The sequence below is a fragment of the Galleria mellonella genome, unplaced genomic scaffold (assembly GCF_026898425.1).
Source record: "Galleria mellonella isolate WM207_F2 unplaced genomic scaffold, CSIRO_AGI_GalMel_v1 utg35, whole genome shotgun sequence".
NCBI classification, from domain to species: Eukaryota; Metazoa; Arthropoda; class Insecta; order Lepidoptera; family Pyralidae; genus Galleria; species Galleria mellonella.
The window spans coordinates 2,621,216-2,645,197 of record NW_026442082.1 but is presented as its reverse complement, the minus strand read 5'-3'; the positions used below and the strand labels follow the sequence as shown (position 1 = coordinate 2,645,197).

General features: G+C 30.2%; 2 protein-coding genes across 2 annotated transcripts in view; both read left to right on the top strand.

Moving 5' to 3' along the window:
* Positions 1–23,982, top strand: part of LOC113514504 (uncharacterized) — a 408,650-nt gene that overhangs the window by 203,210 nt on the left and 181,458 nt on the right. The gene's annotated exons all lie outside the window — the stretch shown is intronic.
* Positions 5,568–23,982, top strand: part of LOC113514507 (uncharacterized) — a 33,640-nt gene continuing 15,225 nt past the window's right edge. The window contains exons 1-2 of the mRNA XM_026898597.3: positions 5,568–5,652; positions 11,918–12,373. Of these exons, the coding sequence (XP_026754398.2) occupies positions 12,118–12,373 (256 nt within the window). The 5' untranslated portion in view covers positions 5,568–5,652; positions 11,918–12,117. The remainder of the gene's footprint in view (positions 5,653–11,917; positions 12,374–23,982) is intronic.

Genomic DNA, 23,982 nt, shown 5'->3' with positions numbered 1-23,982 from the left:
TTACATTTTTACGTTTGCATTCTAAAATTTTGATTTCTGTTTTTATAAAATAGAATGGAGTGAAGTGAAGTGAAATAGAGAAAAAATATGTTTGATCTATAAGATAACCGGGTTATATTGACTTGCTGGTATTCTTTTGCATGTATGTTATATTAATTATTATATTAAAGTAAGCATTTGGCTTTGCATTGTTTCTGTCTACCTTATTGGATGCCGTTTCTCTTATCCCATCCCGGCACAGAATAGGCCACCCTTTCCTTCCCCGTGGGTGTTGTAAAAGGGTACTAAGGGAGGGCGAGGGATAGGCAGCAGCATCCCTCTTAAAACATCTCCAAAGCCTAACTGCGGTTGCCAAGCGTGGCAACTACTGGTAAAACCCCCCAAGAGGGAGGCTTATGTTCAATGGTGGACAGTTAAAAGCTGATATGATGATGATGATATTCTGACCCTAATGGGAGACAGGAGTGACAGATGTGTATGTATGTATATTAAACTAGGTATATCATCGCCAATTTTGAATCGATTTTAATAACTTTTTTGTAAACAATAGAATTTAATCTAGAGAATATTTGTTTTTATGGTTTAACTCTCATGTTATTGCACATATATTAATTTAGTCACGATTGAAATAGCTTTTCTTTTTATAGAGCAAAATATTCTTAATTTTAAAATATTTATGCGATTAATCTATGAACGCATTCAATTCACGTACATTTTATAACTTGCACGTAGTGAAATGTCATTATAAAAATTCTTCATGAATAAAAATTGAAATTTATCTGTTTATTTGTACATTCAAATCTATATATGGAACTGAAATTATTAATATCCTTTCACCTCATATATTTTTATATCCCATTAATATTATAAACATACTCGTAGCTGCCAGCCTCGGATCGCACGAATATATTAAATTTTTCGATTTTCCGTAGGATTTTTCAATAATTTTATTTAATAGTTATTTAAAGTACTAATTTTGCACCTTATTTGCTTTTTATGCTAACCCTATAAATACTTTCTCCTTTCGGGTTCTCGAGGTTGACTAAAAGAAATCCTTTTAAGGGATAATTCGCCTGTGTACATTTTGGTATAACCTAATATCTATAAGTAAATGTACAAAAGCATATAATAAATAAGTAAATAAATAATTTTCTTTCATACAGACCATGTCTTGATAATTACAAACACAACATAAAAAAATAACCTTACAAATGCAGCCATTCTGAAGTAATGCGCTAATATAACATACATTCAGCAACTGTGTTTTATTGTGGGATGTAGTGAAAGATTATTAGTAATGCGGTCTTATAAGACTTACACACGTTCTTAGATTATTTTATATGTTTTACATTATACATTACGTATGTCTTACATCATATTATGGGAGGAAAGGATTGTTAGTAATGCGAGCTACAATGGGTACAAATGGCTCTGCCATTGCTAGCAATATACCTTGTCAGATCGACTTCCCCTTAGTTCCCACTAGAAACAATCGAGATTTAAATCTTGTTGAATTCACGATGTACTAACTAGCCTGCTTTCATTTTCACCTATCATCTCTTACTAGTGTCTCGCTACCGTATACCGACAGCGCAGACGGGGTTACCATTCCATAAAAAAAAACAGATTTTTATTAATCTAGATATAAATGTTATATGCTTTTTTATAAAAGTACTTGATTATTCCAAATATCTTAATTATCTATATAAATACATTAGAAGTGTGACTAAACTACACAATTCCCATTAAATAAATGGACAGAGTCCATTAATATAAACTATGATAATATAAAATAATTAGACGATGATGACCGAAGGAAGGAAATTCTTCCCTCAACAATATCCCATTTATATAGCCATATATATTCCAATATATATTACATTATGTAGCCACAAAATACCTCGTTGACATCAAATAATTAACCAGTATTTTGTATCTGGAATAGTGAAATTATCTAGCCAACGAATTTATATTCTTGCTAATCTTATTTCATATCTTATTTGTTTGTATGTTTGTTTATGTATTACACAAATACTACGCCATCAAATTGAATGTGGTTATGTTACTAAAGATCTAATTTAAATTTTAGTATACGTTTTAGAATAATATGCCATCTAGAAGTGAATACCTACTTCCAAAATTTACAAATTTAAAAATGTCTTTCGACCATCCTGTAAATAAAGTTGCCGTATCACATTTGGTTATAATAAACTTTATATTTCAATAAATTGATAAATCAATCAAATAATTTATTTTACAAAAACATAGGCAGATAAATTACATAGATGTTAATTGCATACATTTTAAGATACGACTATATTTTGTCTCTCATGGCATGCAATTTTTTTAACATTATACATTTCACAATACTAATTATATATAAACAAATATAATTTCCCAGGCGAATTTTCATTACTAAAATAATAAATGTAAGTAGGTACCTAAATTTAGTTCTATTTCATCATAACTGTTCTAAATGTAAATAGAAACCCTAAATATGTTTATTGTCGGTTTATAAATACTCTAACCGGATTTTCATCTATTAATAGCATTCGTGGGTAGATATTGCAACAAGTAAAGTAACAAAGATAAGCAACAAAGGCGAAATAGATCTCTTGAAATAGATCCTTCTAAGTAATATTTATTGCGAGGTTTTTATTTCCCAGTGCAGCTTTAAATTGTAAGTTCATAATTAAACTTTTTACTTACATTCATAATGAAATTATTTCTTATTAACTGATTTCACTTCCGAATAGTTATAAATTTTAACTTGCTATACTCTGCGGCATCACTCGCGTAAATAAATACATAAAGTGGTCACATAGGGTCTATATACTAAGTACATTACAATTTGCCTTTAAAAATAATTAATTTAAATCCGTTTAATAGTTTTTGCATGAAAGAGTAACAGGCATCTATCCATCTATATATCCATCCACTAATTCATACTTACAAACTTTTTCAGGATAAATCTTTGGGTCTTATCATTACTTGCTATCAAGTGAGATAAGATAAAACTCAAATCCGTTTTGAAATAAAAAATATAAAACCAAAGTCAATGACCTATGAGATATTAAACTTGACTAGATGGCTTTTAGAAAATGCAAGTGTAATTGAACACCTAAGGGAAAACTACTTCTAATATTACATACCTAGGTTAGGAATATAGAAATTAAACAGATATGGTAACTATTATAAAGTTTTAGATATAAAATCTATTGAAAATATCAAACCTTTTAACAATAAATTTGAAAAGAAAGAAGTAGGTATGTGTTTCGATATACACGAGTATCTTGTTACCCGACTGACGAAACAAGAAGGGTAATGTTTTCTAGTATTTTCATACAAAGCACAAAAAAAGGTAATTCTACTTTTTCTATTACAAAAAGCATTATATACTCCAATAGCCGTATGTTTTAATATACGATGAGTAAATTAAGCAGTAAATTCCAGTACCTTTTTGTAACTCACGATCGTAACCTTCGTTCCAGTAATACTCTCCAACTATCTTTCCCCTCTCACCATACTGGTTTCGCTTCAAACTCTTTTCTCCTACATTCTTCATGACTCTGGAACGCGCTTCCTGATGCCATTAAGAGACTACTGACTAAACTGCCTTTCAAAAAAAAAACGTTCACGTTCACTTTTTTACTTTATCCGAGCAGTAAGTGCTTTATATTATTCTCAATTTCGTGTATAATATAGTATATTTCATATATGTGTAAGTATATTTGTTATTTATATTATATATATTTATTCGTTTATATATGTAATTTTAGTATGTATGTGTATCAATAATTACTAGTACCGCATACGAGTATTCTGACACTTCCCTATGGTTGACTGGAAGAGAATGCTTTTAGCATTAAGTCCGCCATGTACACATATTTGTACTAATGAATGAATAAATAAATAAAAATGATGGTATCCGCCGTTAACTGTCCTTGCTGAACGTAGGCCGCCATAAGGGAGGTTTTATCAGTAGTTGCCACGCTTGGCAGGCAAGTTGACGACCGCAGTTAAGCCTTTGTGATGTTTTAAAAGAAATGCTGCTGTCTATCCTCTGATCATTAAGTTCCCTTAATAACCTCTTACGATACTCACGGGAAATAAATAGGTGGCCTGTTTTATGCCGGAACCAAATAATAAATTTTCGTATTCATCATCATATCAGTCTTTAACTGTCCATTGCTGAACACAAACCTTCCCCTTGCAGGATTTTGTCTATAGTTCTCACGCTTGCAGGCGAATTGGCAACCGCAGTCAGGCTTTAGACATGTTTTAAGAGGGACGTTACTGCTTATACCTCGCCCTCCCTTAGTCGGCTTTTACGATACCCACTGGAAAAGGAAGGGCAGCCTAGTCTATGCCGGGACCACACGGCCAAGCTTTTGTATTACTTCATCTTAATTATTTCCTGTATTTATTTTGTTACTTAATTCCTCTAATATTTTTACACTAAAAACATTAGAGAAATTTTAACTATATTTATTTTCTATATTCACTTAAAGGGAATTTTCAATTAAATGTATACAGAACGAAATAGAAATCAAAAGAATATTTATCAGTGAAGCGAAAAATGGGTTTAAAAGTAATAGAAATTTTAAAGTTTATATTTCATTTCTTGTACTGTTTATCTGTGTAGTAGCTTTCTGATTTTTACTAGCTTATTGGCCGCTACGTTGTACACGTGGATTTCAAAAGTAGACAAATTAATGAAATAGACTATTTGTAGATGGCAGTACAGTTACAGTTTTTAAGTTAGACATTCAGTATTAAAAACATGAAAACCGCATCCAATTTCATGCAACTATTTTTGCAACTGTTTTTGCAACATGACGCCAAAACAAAAATACATGCAGACAGAAAGACAAAATTTATAAATAATTTTGCTTTTATTAAGACCCGTCATATAAGTTTTTCTTATATATTTCTTCTAGTTATTTTATTGTATAGGTATAATTTTAATACATCATTATTTTGTAGATATCCCTAATTAAAAATTATTTTAGCCATTAACTGTCCACTGCTGAACATAAGTCTTCCCCATAAAGGGAGTTTTGCCAGTAGTTGCCACGCTTGGCAGGTGGGTTGGCAACCGCAGTTAGGCTTTTAGACATGTTTTAAGAGCGACGCCACTGCTCATCCCTCACCCTCCGTTAATTGACTCTTATGACACCCACGGGAATGAAAGAGGTGACTCATTCTACGCCTGAACTCTAAGGCATTATCATGGTTAACTTCTGCTAAATTCGTCACGGTAGGCTAACTAACCTGCTTTCATTGTCACTTATCATTCCTCGCTGGTGCCCCACCAGCATATACCCACAACACAGGCCATACTATTATCATTCCATTATCATCTATACATGGTTATTATTAAAGAGTGTTAGTAATGAGGCCTTAGTAACCAATGTTGGCCATACTTTGTTGATTGTTTCTAAATTGATTTCAATAATTAGAAACAAACCCAGGGCAAAAGCTATGTTCGAAGCGAATTGAATTGCTGCTTGACCGAATGATTCTAGATCATTTAAATAGCGAATCAGGAGCGCACTCACCGCATTGATAACTTGATCGACGCGCGCGCAGCTTGAATTTTCCTAAGTGAAGTGAACTGAATATTTGTTTTACGGTGTTGTGATTTTAAAAGTAAGTTTTATATTAAGTAAAATATTAATTTACAGGTATAGTTAGAAACATAAAATATAAATAATAAAATATATGCTATATACTATTTATGCCAGGTTGTCTGTAAGACATTGCTTTTAGCAATGAGGCTGTCTTTTGTATACGCACATTCTGTATAAATACTCCTTATATACATCTCTATTGTGAGCAATAAAGAGTTTACTATTATTGTTACGTGACAATATTTGAAATAATCACATTATTTAGTTATGTAGAACAAAGTTTACTAAATGGAGACTTTATACAAAAGTCATCTGCTTGGCTACTTCTGTCCCATTCATGTTTCTGCCGTAGTTATGTTTATATGGACATGTTTCAGTTTGAAGGATGGAATATAGCAATGAAATTACATACTACAGAAGCATAATACCTTAATCCTCTGGAATGGTTACGCATGAAGGGTATCATGGGCGAAACAGTATACTTTGTTATGTTCATAGTACTGTTCATGTCTATAAGCGATGGTTATCACTTTCCATGGTGTTATTTGCCATTCTAAGTTGCATAAAAACACAAATAAAATAAAAATATATACTTATATTTTTATTTTATACAATGTAATTGAATCTAAGTTCCACATAATTATGTTTTTTCTTCAGATTCGATTCTTAAAAAAATTACAAAAGTTTCTTTAACAAAATTTATTCGAAGGAGAATAAAACCCAAGTTTTTGGTGCTTATGCGAAGTCCTAATTACTGTACTATAACATCAAGTTACATCACGAACATTAAACTTGGAAACAATTCAAGATTTTGTTTAGTAGAGCACACCGACTTCTATCTTGGCAAAATCAGTTATTACCCACCAAATAACCAGTAAACTGATTTAAACTGAAAACTGAACTACTTTAAGAAAATGTTATAGGAACAAATCTTAAAGTATATATCCTATTAGATTAAAAAAAAGGATCTTTCCAAATCATATTCTTAATATTATGAGGTAACAAAAATAATAATACAACCGAATTGAGAACGTCCTGTTTTTTGAAGTAGGTTTAAAAAGATATTAAAACGGTTTACGATAAATGAAGTTAACCATGTTTTATGATTCTTTTTTTATTTAAATCCATTCAGCGTTTAAGTGTGATTAGGTAACAAACATCCAAACATTTTATATGCAATAATAAATTTAGATATTCGTCTATTAGTACTATTAAATTTGTTGTTGATTCTAAGTCACAAAATAGCTGTAATTCTATTTTAAAACCTGTATAGGTTTTGATTACTGTGAACAATGGTATTCTAGTATAAACTCTTACTATGGAATCTATAATGATGTTAATTCCTGGCAAAACCATTTCATACTTCCTTAAAATCCTTAACGAAATATGTCTTTTTCCTCATAATTTTAATTTTAAGGAGGATCATAATCTAAGAATTGCTATTTGGAATAATTCATTTCATAAATCACAATTTCTCATTTAACATCGCCAGCTATAATAAATATTTCATTAGATCCTGAATATTAATAATCTAATATCTAAAGAGTTTGTTTACAAACGATATCAGAATCCGTTCGCGCCTCTAAATAATAATTATACTTTCATGGTGAAATTAAATATAGAAAATCCACTGAAATCTCTGTACAAGGAATTAAGATGATATGAATATTTTATGTGCTTATTCACGAGGGTAAAGCCGTAGGATATAGGTAGTATCTACTATAATAAATTATTTCTTGATATTGTTATATAAATATTGATTATTGATATTGATAGAAAAGAATTATATTATTAAATAACTATTATATTAAATAGATTAAAATAAATATTAAAAATATAAAAATTATCAATTCAAATATAAATAAAAATGGTACATCATTCCATTACATTACATTCGATTTTTAAGACAAATATTTGCAATTTCAATTGAATTCCAATTGTATGAACTTTGCAATAAAGTTTAAAATAAATGTAATTATAATTACTGAATTTACTTGTCTCTTTTTAAAACACAGAGTATCTCTGTAATCCCTAGTATTCTATTAATAAACGCTAATAATGAAGGCATGCCATTTATCTTTACCATAAAAAAGTACCCTGAAATAATATATTTTATAATGATAACCGAATAAGCAAGACTCTCTAAATATTATTTCTTTTTTTCCTACATTTTTAAATGTATTTTTTCTTTATATTTTTTTTAAATGGATTACTTTTTATTTGTATTATTTCTTTATCTTTCTTGAAATAGATTTAAATAATCAAATCACATATTCTTAAGATGGTACTTGATTTATTTAAACTCAAAATTACTCCAAAATAACTAATATTTAAGATTTCTATATATTTTTCAGCTTATATAGCAGTTATAAAGAGGATAGTTTAATCTTCTTGGATGATTTTATTTTCTTCTCTCTTATTGTCTTAGTGTATAACAATTTGTTACAATCCATTTGATCACATAGTTTATAAACATTTTTACTATCGAAAATCCTTTTAAACTATTTGCAATTTTACCTCTTTTGCCACCATTAATAAAACAAAATATATTCTATAGTACTCCATCAAAATCTAAAACAAATTGTGCATGGTCAATTTATCATTCTGAAAATTTATCACGTTGACAAAACGTTACGCTCTGGCAACGTTCAAATTCGAATCATTGCTGCAGCATGAATTTAGATCAATCATGTTTTTGGCTACCATCCAAAGTATGCACTTTTTTCCAGTTGGCTTTTGTATGAGTATTCGTAAAATAGAGATCTGTCCTCTCTTTATTATTAGGCTTTTATTTCTTATTAGAGTACTAGTTTAATTTGTTCTTATATTTTTTTTACCTAAAATTTTGATCCGTATTTTAAGCATTTTTTAATTTCAAGGAAATCCGGTGAGACCCTTTCTAACTAACTATCCAGTTAAATAGCTATAAACACAAACAGACCTTATCGTACTCTGTGCACGATGCACCTTTTTGTTCGTAAATTTTTATGCCTTTTTTATTTTTATTATAAAAACAATATTTTTTTGACACTAAGTAAGTTGACCTATTTTCTGTCTCATTCACTTTTTTGTTTCATATGTACAAATTTTACAATTAAATTACTTCTCCAAGACACCATGTTTCCATAACGTCCTTTCGCCCGCATACTCTATTCAGTCCACATAATAGAACAAACGAAATTCAACTTAATGCCGCTACAATAAGTGTTCAATTTTAAATGATAACACATTTCTATTGACCACTTATTTTTACATAAGTTGAATTTCGTTATCTCTAAATGAAACTCTGTATTTTGAATAGGGCTCAATTCGTGAAAAGATTTCGATATGCTCCGGAAAATACATAAAACTCCAATATCATGATAACCCCAACAGTGGGATTTGATAATGCCTCCGACTATCCCATAAGGAATTAAAGTTATCTTAACATCTTATTTTTTACTGTGTATTCAGAGTTTGTATGGAAAAAAGAAAAAAAAGGTTTTTTTTATACAACTTATAATGAAAAACTAGTATATGTTTTTCTGATTTTTTTTTTCAAATGAAGGAATTCATCGTTTCCAAGGCTAAATACTTATTAATGTTAAAAAAAAAAAGTATCGATCCAGTTGTTTGAGAATTTTACATTGAGCAACACATTCTAGGATTCATTTCCATTTATACACCTGTACAATACACTAGCTGTGCTTGTGATTTTATCCGCGCGTATATTGATCGGGGTAAAAAGTATGATAACACAAAGTTTGTCAGATCATTATAGACTAGTCTGGCTCTCCTCAGATAGAATTGAAGCCATTATCCTCAGGCGAGGGACCTGCTGCAGAAGCTAAGATGTATGGCTGCGTTGGCGTATGATGTAACTTAGAAAGGTTTATTGATAAGGTCAACTATCACTTCAACCCTCTCTAATTGCAAAATGACGACAATAATACGGATTTTATGGCTTAATTTAATCCCGAAGATAAGCCCCATATATTAGTACCTATTGTATGTTTAAATAGATATTAATGTAACATAACTGAGTTCTATTGAAATGACCACAAAAACACTTTCTATATAAAATTAATAACAAATCGAAATATTCTAGTATGAACAGACTGTATTCGAGTCAAGCCAATTATTTATTTGTTAAAATTTTAATTAATATCTTTGCGGTGTGGTATCGGCATAGTATCGTAAAGTCGCCTCGTAGAATAGTAAGAGGCGACTAAGGGAACTTAATGGTCGAGAGATGGGAAGCAGCGTCCTTCTTCAAACATCACCAAAGCCTAACTGCGGTTGCCAACTCGCTTGCCAAGCGCAGCAACTACTGGCAAAACCCTCATAGGAATGTTTAATAACAGACAGTTAATGGCTGATATAATCATGATGATGATACTTTACATACTAGGTATGGTATGCGTAAAGGCATTTCCTTCATTTAAAATATATCCCTCTCTCGATACATACATCCACACTTTCGCATTGTATATCTGTTTCGTCAACCTTTCATCTCACATTCCTTCTACACACCCAAACTAACGTAGCATTCCTTGCAATAAATGCTAGAAGCATAAATATTTAGAATATTTAATATCATCGTCTAATAGGAGAGACGGAATTGCATTGCATTCGTTCACGTACCACGGTAACTATAATTGAGCTATCAGGGTGAAAACGATCTATTTTCTAGTGTTTATAAAATGAAAATGTATAATCGAAATGATTGACAATGACTGGGCTGCGGGAATAATTATATTACAAGTAATGTTGGCACGTTTGGTTGTTTATTTAGTAATAATCTATGAAATTATAGAATAGATAATTCGATTATATCCATTTATTTTAAGTAGTTACCTTAAAAGAAACATTCAGCATTTAAATATGTGAGAGACTAATAAGGGTCTTTGTAAATTAATAATAATTATTAAAAATGTAGTGGCATTTTTTACAAAATTAGTACTTTTAAAACTTCTGAAATTAAACGCCTACAATTGAATGTTTTTGTCGAGTTTTTCCTTGCTCAAATTAACAGTATTAAATGTATTGTGAAATTTAAGGAATTTCTATTAAATTCTATTGAAGTTTTAATATTTAGATTTTTTTATATTTTTTATTTAATCTCTTAAGTTAATAAATTAGTTGGAATTCAAGTTATTTGATAATATTTATTATATGAGTAACTTCAATCAAATACGTTCAGGTGCTGTTATGAAGAATATTACTGGTGAAGTTGTATTTCAATGAAATTAGTTTGAAACTTAAATATGAAACCTGTTTAGTCTCATATGCATGAAGTATTTAAGTGGAATATTATTTTAATAAATATTTGTTTAATTAAAATCAATGTTTTGTCTTAAATATTTTAAATATACATAATATAATTGAAATACGTAATATATAGATACTCATTCATGTTTCAACCGTGAAGCAGTTGTGTTTGCATGGCTGTGTTTTGGTTTCAAGAGTGGAATATGGCGAGAATTTACAGGGTACAGAGGAATGACACCTGAGTCCTCAGGAATGGCAACGCATGGGGGGTATCATGGGCGAAATAGTATACTCTGTCATGTCCTTGGTACTGCTCATGTCTATAGGCGACGGTTACCATTTTCCATCAGGTGGGCCGTCAGCTTGTTTGCCATTCTAAGTTGTATAAAATATATATATATATAGATATTGTTTGGAATTATATGTGACATACGTTTGATAATTTTATTAACTGGCCATTATATTAAGCGACTATTATATTTGGTACTTAATATATATAAAGATATTTTTAATATTTTTTTTAGTATTTTTTCTTAGCCAATAACAATTTATACTTTGGTAATTATTGTTTCTATATACTGCTCAATAGAGGGTTGACGTCAGGCGACGGCCGGTCGTAAAACTATAAGCCAAATCTTTTTGTGATATGGATAAAAAAACATATTACGTCGACTCCAAATAATAATTGGAATAAGGGTAGGAAGATAATGATATATTGCTCAATATAGAGTATGTTATATGTATGTATAAATTTAAATTAACATTTTTCTAAAACAATGAATTAAAACTATAATATAAATTTAATAATAGGGAAATCAAATTTTTAAATACGATGATGAAAAAAATTTAGTTTGTCAATTATGTTTTTCAGTTATAACAGACCCAAATTCTTGATAACTAAATTATTTACAATGGATACACTTGATATATTTTAAATAGAATATATGTATTAGTCGACAGAAATAAATTAGAGATGTTTAACTGAACGTTACAATTAGTAAAGTACTTAATACATTATTTCTCCTTTGTTCCAGAACTCTCAGAATGTTTTCATCAAGAATATACACATCAATACAAATCATCATCATATTGATGATTACTCAACAACTCAGATGCACAGAAGAAGGGTTACTTACGATACGTAAAAGATGGCTGTTTCATAAAAGGTGAAGCTCTAAATTGCGTCAAATATAAAGCTTTGAAAATAGCCCAGAAAACGCTGTTCGGTGATAATATGGCATCAAATGAAACGATTAAAGCTAATCACATGATTAGTTTTGTACCTTTAGATTCGGAGACAATAGAAAAATTAAGTGTGAATGAGAAAAAAGATTCAGTTGTAATGGAACCTAAAAGTTTTATCTCCGAATGGTCTGAACTGGCCAAGTATTTTATGAAGTTATTAAAAGATTTCTTTAAAGTGAAAGGTTTGAAAGTAAATCTACCAGATGGAGCGCGGACTGTTGAAGAAGAAGAAGAAGTCGATGATGGTAAGGAACTTGGATAATTTATATGTATATTTTTTAGTTTAGTATTTTCCATGTTATATATATTGTTTATTGCACTTGAAACAAAAGATACAGCAAGTAGTTTAACAACTTGTTAGCGATGGTGAGCTTATTTCTGTAAGAGAACTCTACCAGCCAACCCAGTGCAGTTGGAATCCGAGAGAAAAAAAATTAGCGGGTAATCTAGTGCACAAAAGGTACAAGAAAAAAAGAACGTAAGGCAAGGTAAATAGAATATAAATAAAATAAACACAGACAAATTATAAAAACACATAATAACAATAAATAATATTATGTTTATGTGGAAAAAAGTAATTACTTTTTAACTGACTTCAAAAAAAGGAGGTTCTTAATTTGATTGTATTTTTTATATGTTTGTTACCTCAGAATTCTATTATTTATACACCGGTTTGAAAAAATATTTTATATCTGATAAAGTACACTTTTAGATTGGTCCCATAGAAAATGTATTAAAATTAAAATCAATAGTTTAGTTTTAAATAAACAATTGTTTGTAACCTCAGAATTCTATTATTTATACACCGATTTGAAAAAATATTTTTCATCTGATAAAGTACACTTTTAGATTAGTCCCATAGATAATTTATTAAATTCAGTTCAATAGTTTAATTTTAAAATCAAAATAACCGGTTTTGCAGTAATTTGAAGTCTCTTTATTTTTATATATGGCACAAAGTCTATTTCTATATCTTACTGTTGGCACCGTATACAGCAGTTTGCTTCTTCTGGTGTACTTTATTTTTTAACCGTGACCACTACAGAATTATCTAGAGTCCATCCTAGGATACGAACGAAATTTTTAATATAATAATTATTTGTAATTTATTAAATTTAATTCGCTTATATAACGGATTGTGTTCTGAGAAATTGTTTGAAATGAAGCCTACTGCCATCTTTTATCATCGCACCGCTCGCCATCGACAGGGAATTCATCCTGTGAGGAGGCTGGAACGTAAATGGTCACGTACAATGCGGTTTTTTCCCGCGCGAACGCTAGGCTGTGGAATGAACTTCCTGCTGAGATTTTTCCTTGAGACTACAGTACGAAGTTTTTCATAATGGGTATATTAAGGTTTCGGGAACAATAAGGTTCAGAGACGGCAACGCGCACGTGACACCCCTAGTGTTACGGGCATCAATAGGCTTCCTTAACCATTTACTATTAAACGTGCTATATGATTGTTTGCTACCTTAGTACTACTTGTAGTAATAAAAAAAACTATATATTATGAAATTAATGTATTATATACGTATTAACTCTACGCAATACATCCAATTCTACGACAAACTTTTGTTGTATCAAATCGCAGTTCTAATTTGTAGCTGTAAACAAACACAAAGGTAAGCCATGAACAAAAGTAAGAAAGTCATCAGTACATAATGTGCGTTTTATAAAGGAGCTCCATGTAAAATAATTTTAAATACGTCAATGTATCCAACGCAAATAATTGTTCGAATAGAGTTTCACACTTCAAATAATTTTATTATAATAGTTTAAATTTGTCATTCATTTTACTATCCGTATTTATAACTTTACCAAATTACAATTTGAGACCATTAGTAGTGAAATACATATAGTTCTTTCCATATAAATCGTCATTGAAAAAACAGCTTCATTTTCACTTTTTTACTTTATTCGAGCAGTAATTATTATCTACTATTCTTATTTTCGTGTATAATATAGTATATTATATATATGCGTAAGTACATTTGTCATTTATATATATTTCTTGGTGGATCTATGTAAACTGTAGTATGTATATATATCATTGAATACTAGTACTGCATTCGAGCATTCAAACATTTCCTGAGTTTGATTGGGACATAATGTTTTTAGTAATTAATCCGTCTTGTATTAATATCTTGCACTAAAGAATAAATAAATACTCGTATAGCTTTATTACGGGATATTCAGTCGAAGTTGTACTGAAGGAATCCTTCCTTACCATCTTAGTACAGGAGCCTGAAATGTCTTTTCTATTGCATTAAAAATTGTTTGTAGTAATTCGCCATTTTGACTTCTTAAAGTAATTACTTGTATAAAATATGCAATCCTTGCTCCAATTATTTCTGGATTAAATAACATTCGATAATCAATACTATGTAGAATGAGGGTATGAATGCAGATGAATTACACGTTATAATATATTCCTTTTAACAGGGATTTGGGAATTATATTTTAGTTTGTCCATGAAAATCAAATAATAGATCTTTCCTCTTTATAATATTTGTATAGTTTAGTACAATTATATCAATACAAATAAAATTATTTATGAGTAAAGATTAAAAGCAATCGAAAACACGAAATACAATTTTATAACCAATTAGCTGTATTTCGCAGCTCTGCCTAAGTATATAAAGTATCCTATGTGTTAAATTAGAATATAATTTTCCCATGTACCAAATTCATTTAAATCCAATCAGTAGTTTTTGCGTAAAAGAGGAATAAACATCCACCCATCTATTGCATTTACTATATTAGACATACAATCTCTTCCAGACAGTCTAAGGAGAATTAGTCTATTTATAAAAGAAAATAAGTCTTAGATTTGAAAATAATATAGGTACTTGTGATTAATAGGCGACTCCTGAGAAATAACATCCAATAAAAACTTATACCGTCTATCTTTATTTCTAGTAAAATCGCAATGATTGAATTCAAGAAAGAGTTTTTGTTGCTGTGGTTACAATCGACCAAGCGTAAACTGGCATACTCGGGTACAAATAACTATCTAAAAATAGTATTTTACCCGGAATATTCAGGGATAAGTTGCATGAGTTGAATTTTTATGTGATTGTGTCTGATAAAGAGTTTCGCTTGAAAATTGACTAGTACCTTATGTAACAACATTATTTAAAAGTGTTGGATTTCCTGCCAATATCAGCGTAGAGTCGCTACGTATTTTTTTATGGGTGAAAATGGTATGGTAACCCCGCCTGCGCTAACGGGATACGCTGGCGGAGCACCAGTGAAGGGTGATTGATGAGAATGAAAACAGGCCAGTTAGCCCATCATGATGAATTCATCAGGAATTAACCATGATAGTTTCCAGGGAGAACCGCGAGGAGATCGACCTGGTTGGGTATATTACTAGCAATGGGATTCTCAGTCTCCATTACTAACAATCCCTTTCCCCCCAGTCGCTACGTATTATAATTATATATAAATTATATTTAAAGTTTTAAAAATATATCAGTTATTCAATTAACTAATTAATTAAGTGGGGTTTGGCGGAACACGTGAGTCGCACGCAAAGCGACAAGTGGACCAAAATGTTTTTTCAGAAATCTAGATTTCTGAAAAATAAAAAAGATTTTCTGAAAGATAAAAAAAAATAAATCGCGAAGTAAGGATGACCTCGTATGCGTTAGAGAGAGGATCTCGACCGGTTCCGCAAAGACTGGTTCGGTTTTTATAACAATTGTGCGAGATAGAAGCAGTTGAAGGAGGCTTTTGTCCAGTTGGTTATTGGCCAGTGCATCACCATAAATTACATTGGTTGATACAATTAAGAATTCCCTGACATAATGAATATATCATCAAACGCACTTATAACACAAATAGCATTCTGATAAATATGGTATAAATAACTTCCATCTTATGTTCTTCACATGAAAGTCGGAGGTGGAGATGTATCACGTGAGATTGGCAATCATTCGGTCCCTACTAGATACAGTTGTAGTAAATTTATCTTAAATTCGGTAAGACGGATCAACTAACCGGAATTCATGCGTATTGTTCCATCCTCCATTAAATTCACGCTCTTGGTTACCGACTTGAACCGACCGATTTTGAACCGACTTCAAAAAAAAGATTGTCAATTCGATTATATTTATAAACCGATTCGGAATTTGTTTCTTTTTTATTTGAAAGGGTATACTTACAGGTTAATCGTGAAGAAATTTTATAAAAATTACATTAGTAGTTTGATTTTGAAATGAAAATAAATGTAATAATAACTTGTCATTGCCACAATTGAAAACAAATTAAAAAAAAAAAAACAAAATTTTAAATTATAGGATAGATGGTTCCAATAATCTAATTTCATTTAAAAAAAATATTCCTCTGTTAAGAATTATATTGCTATAAGCAAATTCAAATGCATATGTACAGAGAAGAGCTTTAAATTTCCTTTATCTCTCACATCAACAAAATCTTAGAAACAACTTCATAAATCACATATTAAAAAAGAAAAGTAAAAAAAAATCCATCTTAAAAATATCATAAAGCATTGATAACTTAATGATAAATAATATAATATAGTTATATACATTGATATTTGTTGCGTCACAGGATTTGAACCGGAAACTGGGAGAGCCGAGGGAGGGTTATCTACCACTTCTAAAATAGGTGCGTTTAGCATGATTTTCTCTTGAATCACGTAAAAAAATATAGATATTTCATAGCACATTTATTAAATTTTATTTTCAGAGAATTACATTTCTTTATACATATATCTTTACATATAAAAATTAAGAAAATAATAAATTTCTATATAGAATCGCTAACGTTAAAAACATGTATTAATTAGATATATTTATGAATATACAGCGAATAATTAACACCTTATTTCAAATCGCTAAAAAGATTATAGTATACAAATTTGTCCGATATTTTTTCAACTACTAAAAACAAATGTACGTAACGTATATACTAAGCTGTATCCCGCGGTTTCATATACGTGAATCGGTACATAAAGTATGTCATGTGCTGAGTTAGGACAATAAATAGCATTAGATTATTAAACTATAAAACCCCAGTAGATGAAATGCATTGCAGGGAGTCAGTGGATGCAGGTGGCTCAGGACCGTTCTTTATGGCAGCCTATGAGGGAGGCTTATGTCCAGCAGTTGACGAATAATGGCTGAAATGATTATGATGATGATTAGATTATTAAAGCGTCTCCATATAAATACTTAGGCAAAAACAGCTTAACTTTTTTATCCGTGTGTGCATGAATAGGGTTGCCACAAGTACATTTATTACTCATATAGAAGAAATTATAAGATGAAGTTGAAAAATAAATACTGTACGAAATTTTTGCAAATATATTTGAAAGAACAAAATAAATAGTGCATAATTATTCATAATGATATTCATTTTTACTGATTATTTTGGTTTACATCTGAATATAGACATAAAATATGTGTTTGTTTCTAAATCATTTAAAACGGCCGCCATTTCAATTAATACGTATTATATATTAATTTGTAAGCCCTATGTAATTTCAATATCCATATTGAAATTATATCAGAAAAGAAAGTTCCCAATTTAAACTTAAAAAATATTTTCTAATTTAAGAAATTTATAATCTATTTACTTGCAACACTAAAAAATCGAGTTGTGTTCTAATTAAAAAAAAAATGTTAGCTATGGGCTGACTAAATTTTGACACGTTTTTGACATTTAGAGCATTATCTATATAATGTAAGAATATAATCTACTACTGTACTGAATTTTATTCAAATCTGTTAAGCAGTCTTTTCGTGAAAGAGTAACAAACAAATATCTATCCATGCATCCATACAAAACCTTACTAACTTTCGTATTTATAATATTTATAGGATTAACATTTTATTTACAGCAAAAATTTATTTGGTTTCATGACTATATTTTAGTGGTGTTAAATATTTATGAATATGTTCTGAAGTTTAATAAAGTCCAGATTTGCGGCGATGTGTTGTTGGGCTCCCTATAATATGTTGAGGTTGAACACAACGATGCCTGGCTCATTTGTCATACTTGTGAACGGGTGCTACCAGTAGATACTGATCTGTTCAAGAATACAGTGATTGAATGTAGCTTTTTATTTTCTTTCTTTTCTTCAATACGAAGTTTGTGATAAGACATTTTATTCATTCATATTTTTTTTATTTTAAACTTAACTGTTATTTTAAAAAAATCAACAGCTGTGTTATTTGCCCTTTCTTCTCAGCTGAAATTACATTCCGAACTGGGCAGTAGATCCATAAAAATATGACTACTCAAAAATGCTTATTATTAAGTTTACTTGAATAAAAATTATTTTTCAACCCATCCTATGTTAATATGAATAATCCTTACCTTAGTTTAATTCTGCTATTGTTCCAACTAATTAAGTACAACGGTTATTATAACTATGCGTGGGCGACAAAAGAAACCAGGAATGGAAATTGGAAATATATGTATAATAGTTAAAGGAACTTAGAAGACTAGGGCCGTAAAGGAAAGTTAAAAGGAAACAATAGATATGCGTGTCAATTTCGAATTTGATAAATAATAATATATAGCTATAAATAATACATGTGGCCTGTACTCCACACCATGATTTATATATATATATATATATATATATATATATATATATATATATATATATATAGTATATATATATATATATATATATATATTCCTTGAAAGAGAGCTCAGAGATGAGATAGCATGCTGTGGTCACCCACAACGTAAACAGAATGCTTAATAGAGCATAAATCGACCACAACTGATATCAGTGCTATTTGAAGTCCATTGCACAAATTATATAAATTGCAGACCACTGAGAATGTTTTAGTACATATATATATATATATATATATATATATATATATATATATATATATATATATATAATCTATTCTTGTATCAAATTTCGTGCAAATCCCTTCAGCCGTTCACGTGTTTTTTTTTTATACAACTTAGAATGGCAAACAAGCTATAGACATGAGCAGTACCAAGGACATAACAGAGTGTACTGTTTCGCCCATGATACTCCCCATACCATTCTTGAGGACTCAGATGTTATTCCTCTGTATACTGTAAATTCACGCCATATCCCACCCTTCAAACCGAAACACAGCCATGCAAACACAACTGCTTCACGCTAGAAACACTAATGGGACAGAGGTACCCAAGCAATCGACTTTTGTACAATGTCTCCCTATGGTAAATTGTAGGGATAGGTATATAATATATAACGACATCTATATATGTCATTTGCAATATCTATATCAGTGATTCTCAACCACTGTGCCGCGGCACTTTTGTGTGCCGCCAAATTTTAAAAGTGTGCCGCCAAATTTTGCAAATATATAAAATTTTTGTCATAAACTATTTATGCAGTGTGTTGTAGTAAGTAAATAATTTTTATCTTTTTCCTTGTGTGCCGCCAAATTTTGAAATCGTTAAATATGTGCAGCAACAAAAAAAAAAGGTTGAGAATCACTGATCTATATTCTGCTCCAATAACAAATATGTTAAAAGTTGGTTATTCAAAAAATAATATTGGATAACAGATTTTAACATATTCGAATATAGATATCCGACAGATATGGGCGATATCGATATGGGTGATGACGTTTTTTCCCCCATCAATATTTTGAGGAACCCTATATATAGATATCGGATCGGTATCCATATTACCTATGCCTCACGAAAACATTGAATAACAAAAATCGGAAAATTTTTACAATTTTTCATATTTATTAGGTTTCATAGGCGTCGATTAAATTACTTATTAGTTTTGTAAAATCAACAATAATTAAACTAAATTTAATAATATTATATAACATCGTATCCTTATTATATTTTATGTGTATTAGGTGGAAAGTGAGGTTAATTAATTATACCTTTGTCATACTTAGTATGAAAATGAGGCAAACAAAAGTCTATAGTCATTCTGGAGAGGGTAAGATTGTGAATAACATATTATATGAAATATATTCTTGATTTCCAAAACTTTTGCCATTTTGCCACAAAAGACAACACATTAGACGTTGTATTATTTATTAACACTTATGTTTATTTTTAATGATGTCTGTATATACTTAAAATTTATTTAATTATTCTTTATTACATAGTAAAACTTTGTACAAATGGCGAGCTTAATGCCATATGGCATATTTGTATAAAGAGAATTGAATAAACATACTACGTTTATCATTTTCGAAAAAAAAAAATTTTTATTTCTACTTTTACGTAGACGAATTAGAACTTAAATGTGGTAATATAATATTATCAAGAGTGCCAAAGATGTGTTACATTGATTTTTAGGTTGTTGAAGTCACGTATAAAACAGTGGTATATATGTACGTAATAAATAAATTCACATTAAATAATAGTGCCATTAACTTAATATACTAGCTTTTTGTCTTCTACTTCTATCTATCTATCCTATTAAAGAGCTACGCCCTTGTCGGTGGAGCTCTTGCCACTCACTATCATTTTCTGCGATTCTCTTCACCTCTTGAAACACGACGTCTAATACTAAGTGTAAAATTCAGAAGTAGAAAAACTAAAAAAAGTAGACCATCTCTAGATAGTGTATTAAATTAAAACATACATACACTAGATTTTTAATTATTCAGAATCACAACTGTGAAAACGCCATTCAATTTGGAGCAATAGTTTTTGCGTGATTTCTGAACAAATATAGAGGCATACAGATAAAATAAACAAAAAAAATTGTTTCAACATTTATTGGTTACCATATATAATTTCTTTTTAAATATTTTATAATTTCGTCTTTAAATTTTATTATAATAGTAAGTTTTTTATTCGCTATAATAATACAAATGAAAATTCATGCTACGACGCGTACGTCTTACGTGTGAGTACGTGGTTGAGACTAGCGTAAATGTCTTCAGCGGATCAAGCGTCTAACATTTGCGTATCATATTTAGTAAACATAATAACATAATGCACCTCTTAAACATATTAATGTCATCACTATTATCCTCATAACGAAATGTGGCATGTTGAATCCATTTATTATGCAAAATATCTCTGAAACAGTTTCCATGTTACACCGGAGAGTCGCGTTTAATTAACCCGTAATGCACGATGTACTCGGAACATCAACTGGCGTTAGTTGGCGCAACGTCTGAGCAGATTTTATAATGCAGCGAATTAAACAATTGTTATGGTAATTCTAAGTTTGAAGTTTTAAGAAGTTCAACGCTGGAAATGCAAAATGTTTTAATGCAAATGCAAATTTGATAGGAGAGTAAAAAAAAAATCGAAACAAAAAGGCAACATGAATAGGTAGTATATTAAATTTCTTACGGTAAGACAGTTAATAAGGCAAATTTAAAGACGCCATTTTTTAAAAAGTATCTCTAAAATTAAAATTTTAAATTTGATTATACAGCAAAATCTTTATTATACGAAACAAAGTGAACAATTTTTTTAATAAATTTAACTCAAAATTATTATTAATTTTGGTTTATGTTAATTCATAAAACAGTTATTTTATTATTATTATCATCTCTGGCATTATCTGTCCACTGCTAAACATAGGTCTCCTCCATAGACTGCCATAAGGAACTACCTTAAGCCATCTGCATATCTGCACCTGCATCCCCGTTTAGGTCCCGGTATAGAAAAGGCCACCCCTTCCTTTTCCGTGGGTGTCGTAAGAGGCGACTGAGGAAAACTTATTGTAAAGGGATAGGCAGCAGTATCTATCTTAAAACGTCACCAAAAGCTTAACTGCGGTTGCCAACCTGCCTGCCAAGCGTAGCAACAACTGGTAAAACCCCTCAATGGCAAACCCCATTAATGAAACTATCAAATTAAAATAATAGTTTAAAAGAAATAGCGTCACAGAATCGGTCCATACTTCCTCCGTATCTCTACAGCCAATTGCCTGGAACTTAAGCCGAAATACTCTATGTTATGGAAAACTAGGCAATAATCACCAAAGAGTACAGCAGATCGAAGTTAATTAACAAACTTTTATTTCCTAAATAGATTCAATCGAGAATCCGATACTAGAAATGAGATCCCGGGTTGGATTATCCAATCAATTATCGTTATTATGAACAATTTAATCCAAATTATACGTAGGCTGTAAATTATACATTCATATCATTTAATAACACCAGAAGACAATGCGTCTTGAATGATAATTGTCTTGCCTACAATAAAATTTCTTATTACAAAGACCTTTGGCGCATATATTCTGTGACGTAAAAAGTAGATTTGCCTTGCAAATGTTGTTTAATAAAAAAATACAATAAAAAACAAAAATACCTGAAAATTATATATATGCACACACGGATAAAAAAGTTGATCTGTTTTTAGCTAAGCATTTGTATGGAGACTCTTTAATAATCTAATCATTATCTTCATCATTTCAGCCATTATCCGTCCACTGGTTGGCATGGCATAGGCCTCCCCTATAGACAGCTATAAGGGACGCTCTTGAGACACCTGCATCCACTGACTCCTTGCAATGCATTTGAGGTCGTCACTCCATCTAGTGGAGTTTTATAGTTTTATAATCTAATGCTATGTCCTAACTCAGCACATAAGATACTTTATGTATTAATACATGTATGAAACCGTGGTATGTATGCCCTACTCTGCGTTTACCTGCACGGTGTCACCACTTAAGATATTTTCTTCTACAACGGTTGTCGGTTCTTCGAATTATATTACCAGTACATTGGCACTTTAGTTTACTTATCCTTCAGACTATATCGGTTACTTTAGTTAAAACATACTGTAATTCTGTTTAAAGTTGTAATGTTAGTCCATACTTCATAATATCAAAATGAATATAACTGATAATCCCTATCCTAAATTAATATGCAGAATATTTTATCATAATTAACGTGTTCTATCCAGTTTGTATGATAATGTAGATAAAAATTCGCATACAACACATTCTGTTCACATCCAAAACACATTCCCTATTAACAATGTTATTGCTTAACCAAAAATATTCGAAGTCACAAAGTATTCAAACTCGAAATGAACCTTAAATATTGATATTCCTTATCCGTTGTAGATATTCTAGATGTTTCCACGAACACAGGATAAAACGGGATAAATTTACAAACAAGTCTTCCGTACGAACTCAACTTTTTATATTTGATTTAATATTTTATTGCTTTGTGTTTACCTAATATAACTTTTAGGTATAAAGAAATATTATTTATTAAAATTCCCGGGTACGGACTCGAAACTTTTGGAATTGGAATAGCAATGCATGTTGCCATGTCACTACGTCACTGTATATACTGTGATGTCACAGTATTGTGCGTATTTATACAATATAACAGTAATTATTTCCCTTAAATTATTTGGCATGTTAAGTCTTTTGTTAAATCGTAAAAAATACTAATTTAAATGTTCTAAAATTGAAAAATAATAAACTATAAGTCCATAAATATAAACAATATAACCTCGAGTCCGTAAATTATTCAAGTTGCAATGTTTTTATGCAAATCATTCCCCTTTTCAGCCCTTGATTGAGGACTTTGAGAATTTCCTATTAAAGGATAATCAACTGCAGGAGTTATAAGTTGGGAGTACAAAGTTTGTTTCCAATTATCATAAATCGGAAATGTTTATCGGAAGTAATTTAATTATAGTATATGGGATAATGATTTTGTTTTAATTGCAAATCGTCATTGTATAAAAACAATATACATTTTGCCCCACAGAAACATCGCATATTTATTTGTACATTTTGGTTCGTAACAAGCAGTCTTGCTCGTTAAACAATATGGTAGATTTGATCGACATAATTAAAAAAAAAAAACTATATTATAATAATTTCAACTAATTTGTGTTCATTTATATCTTTTGT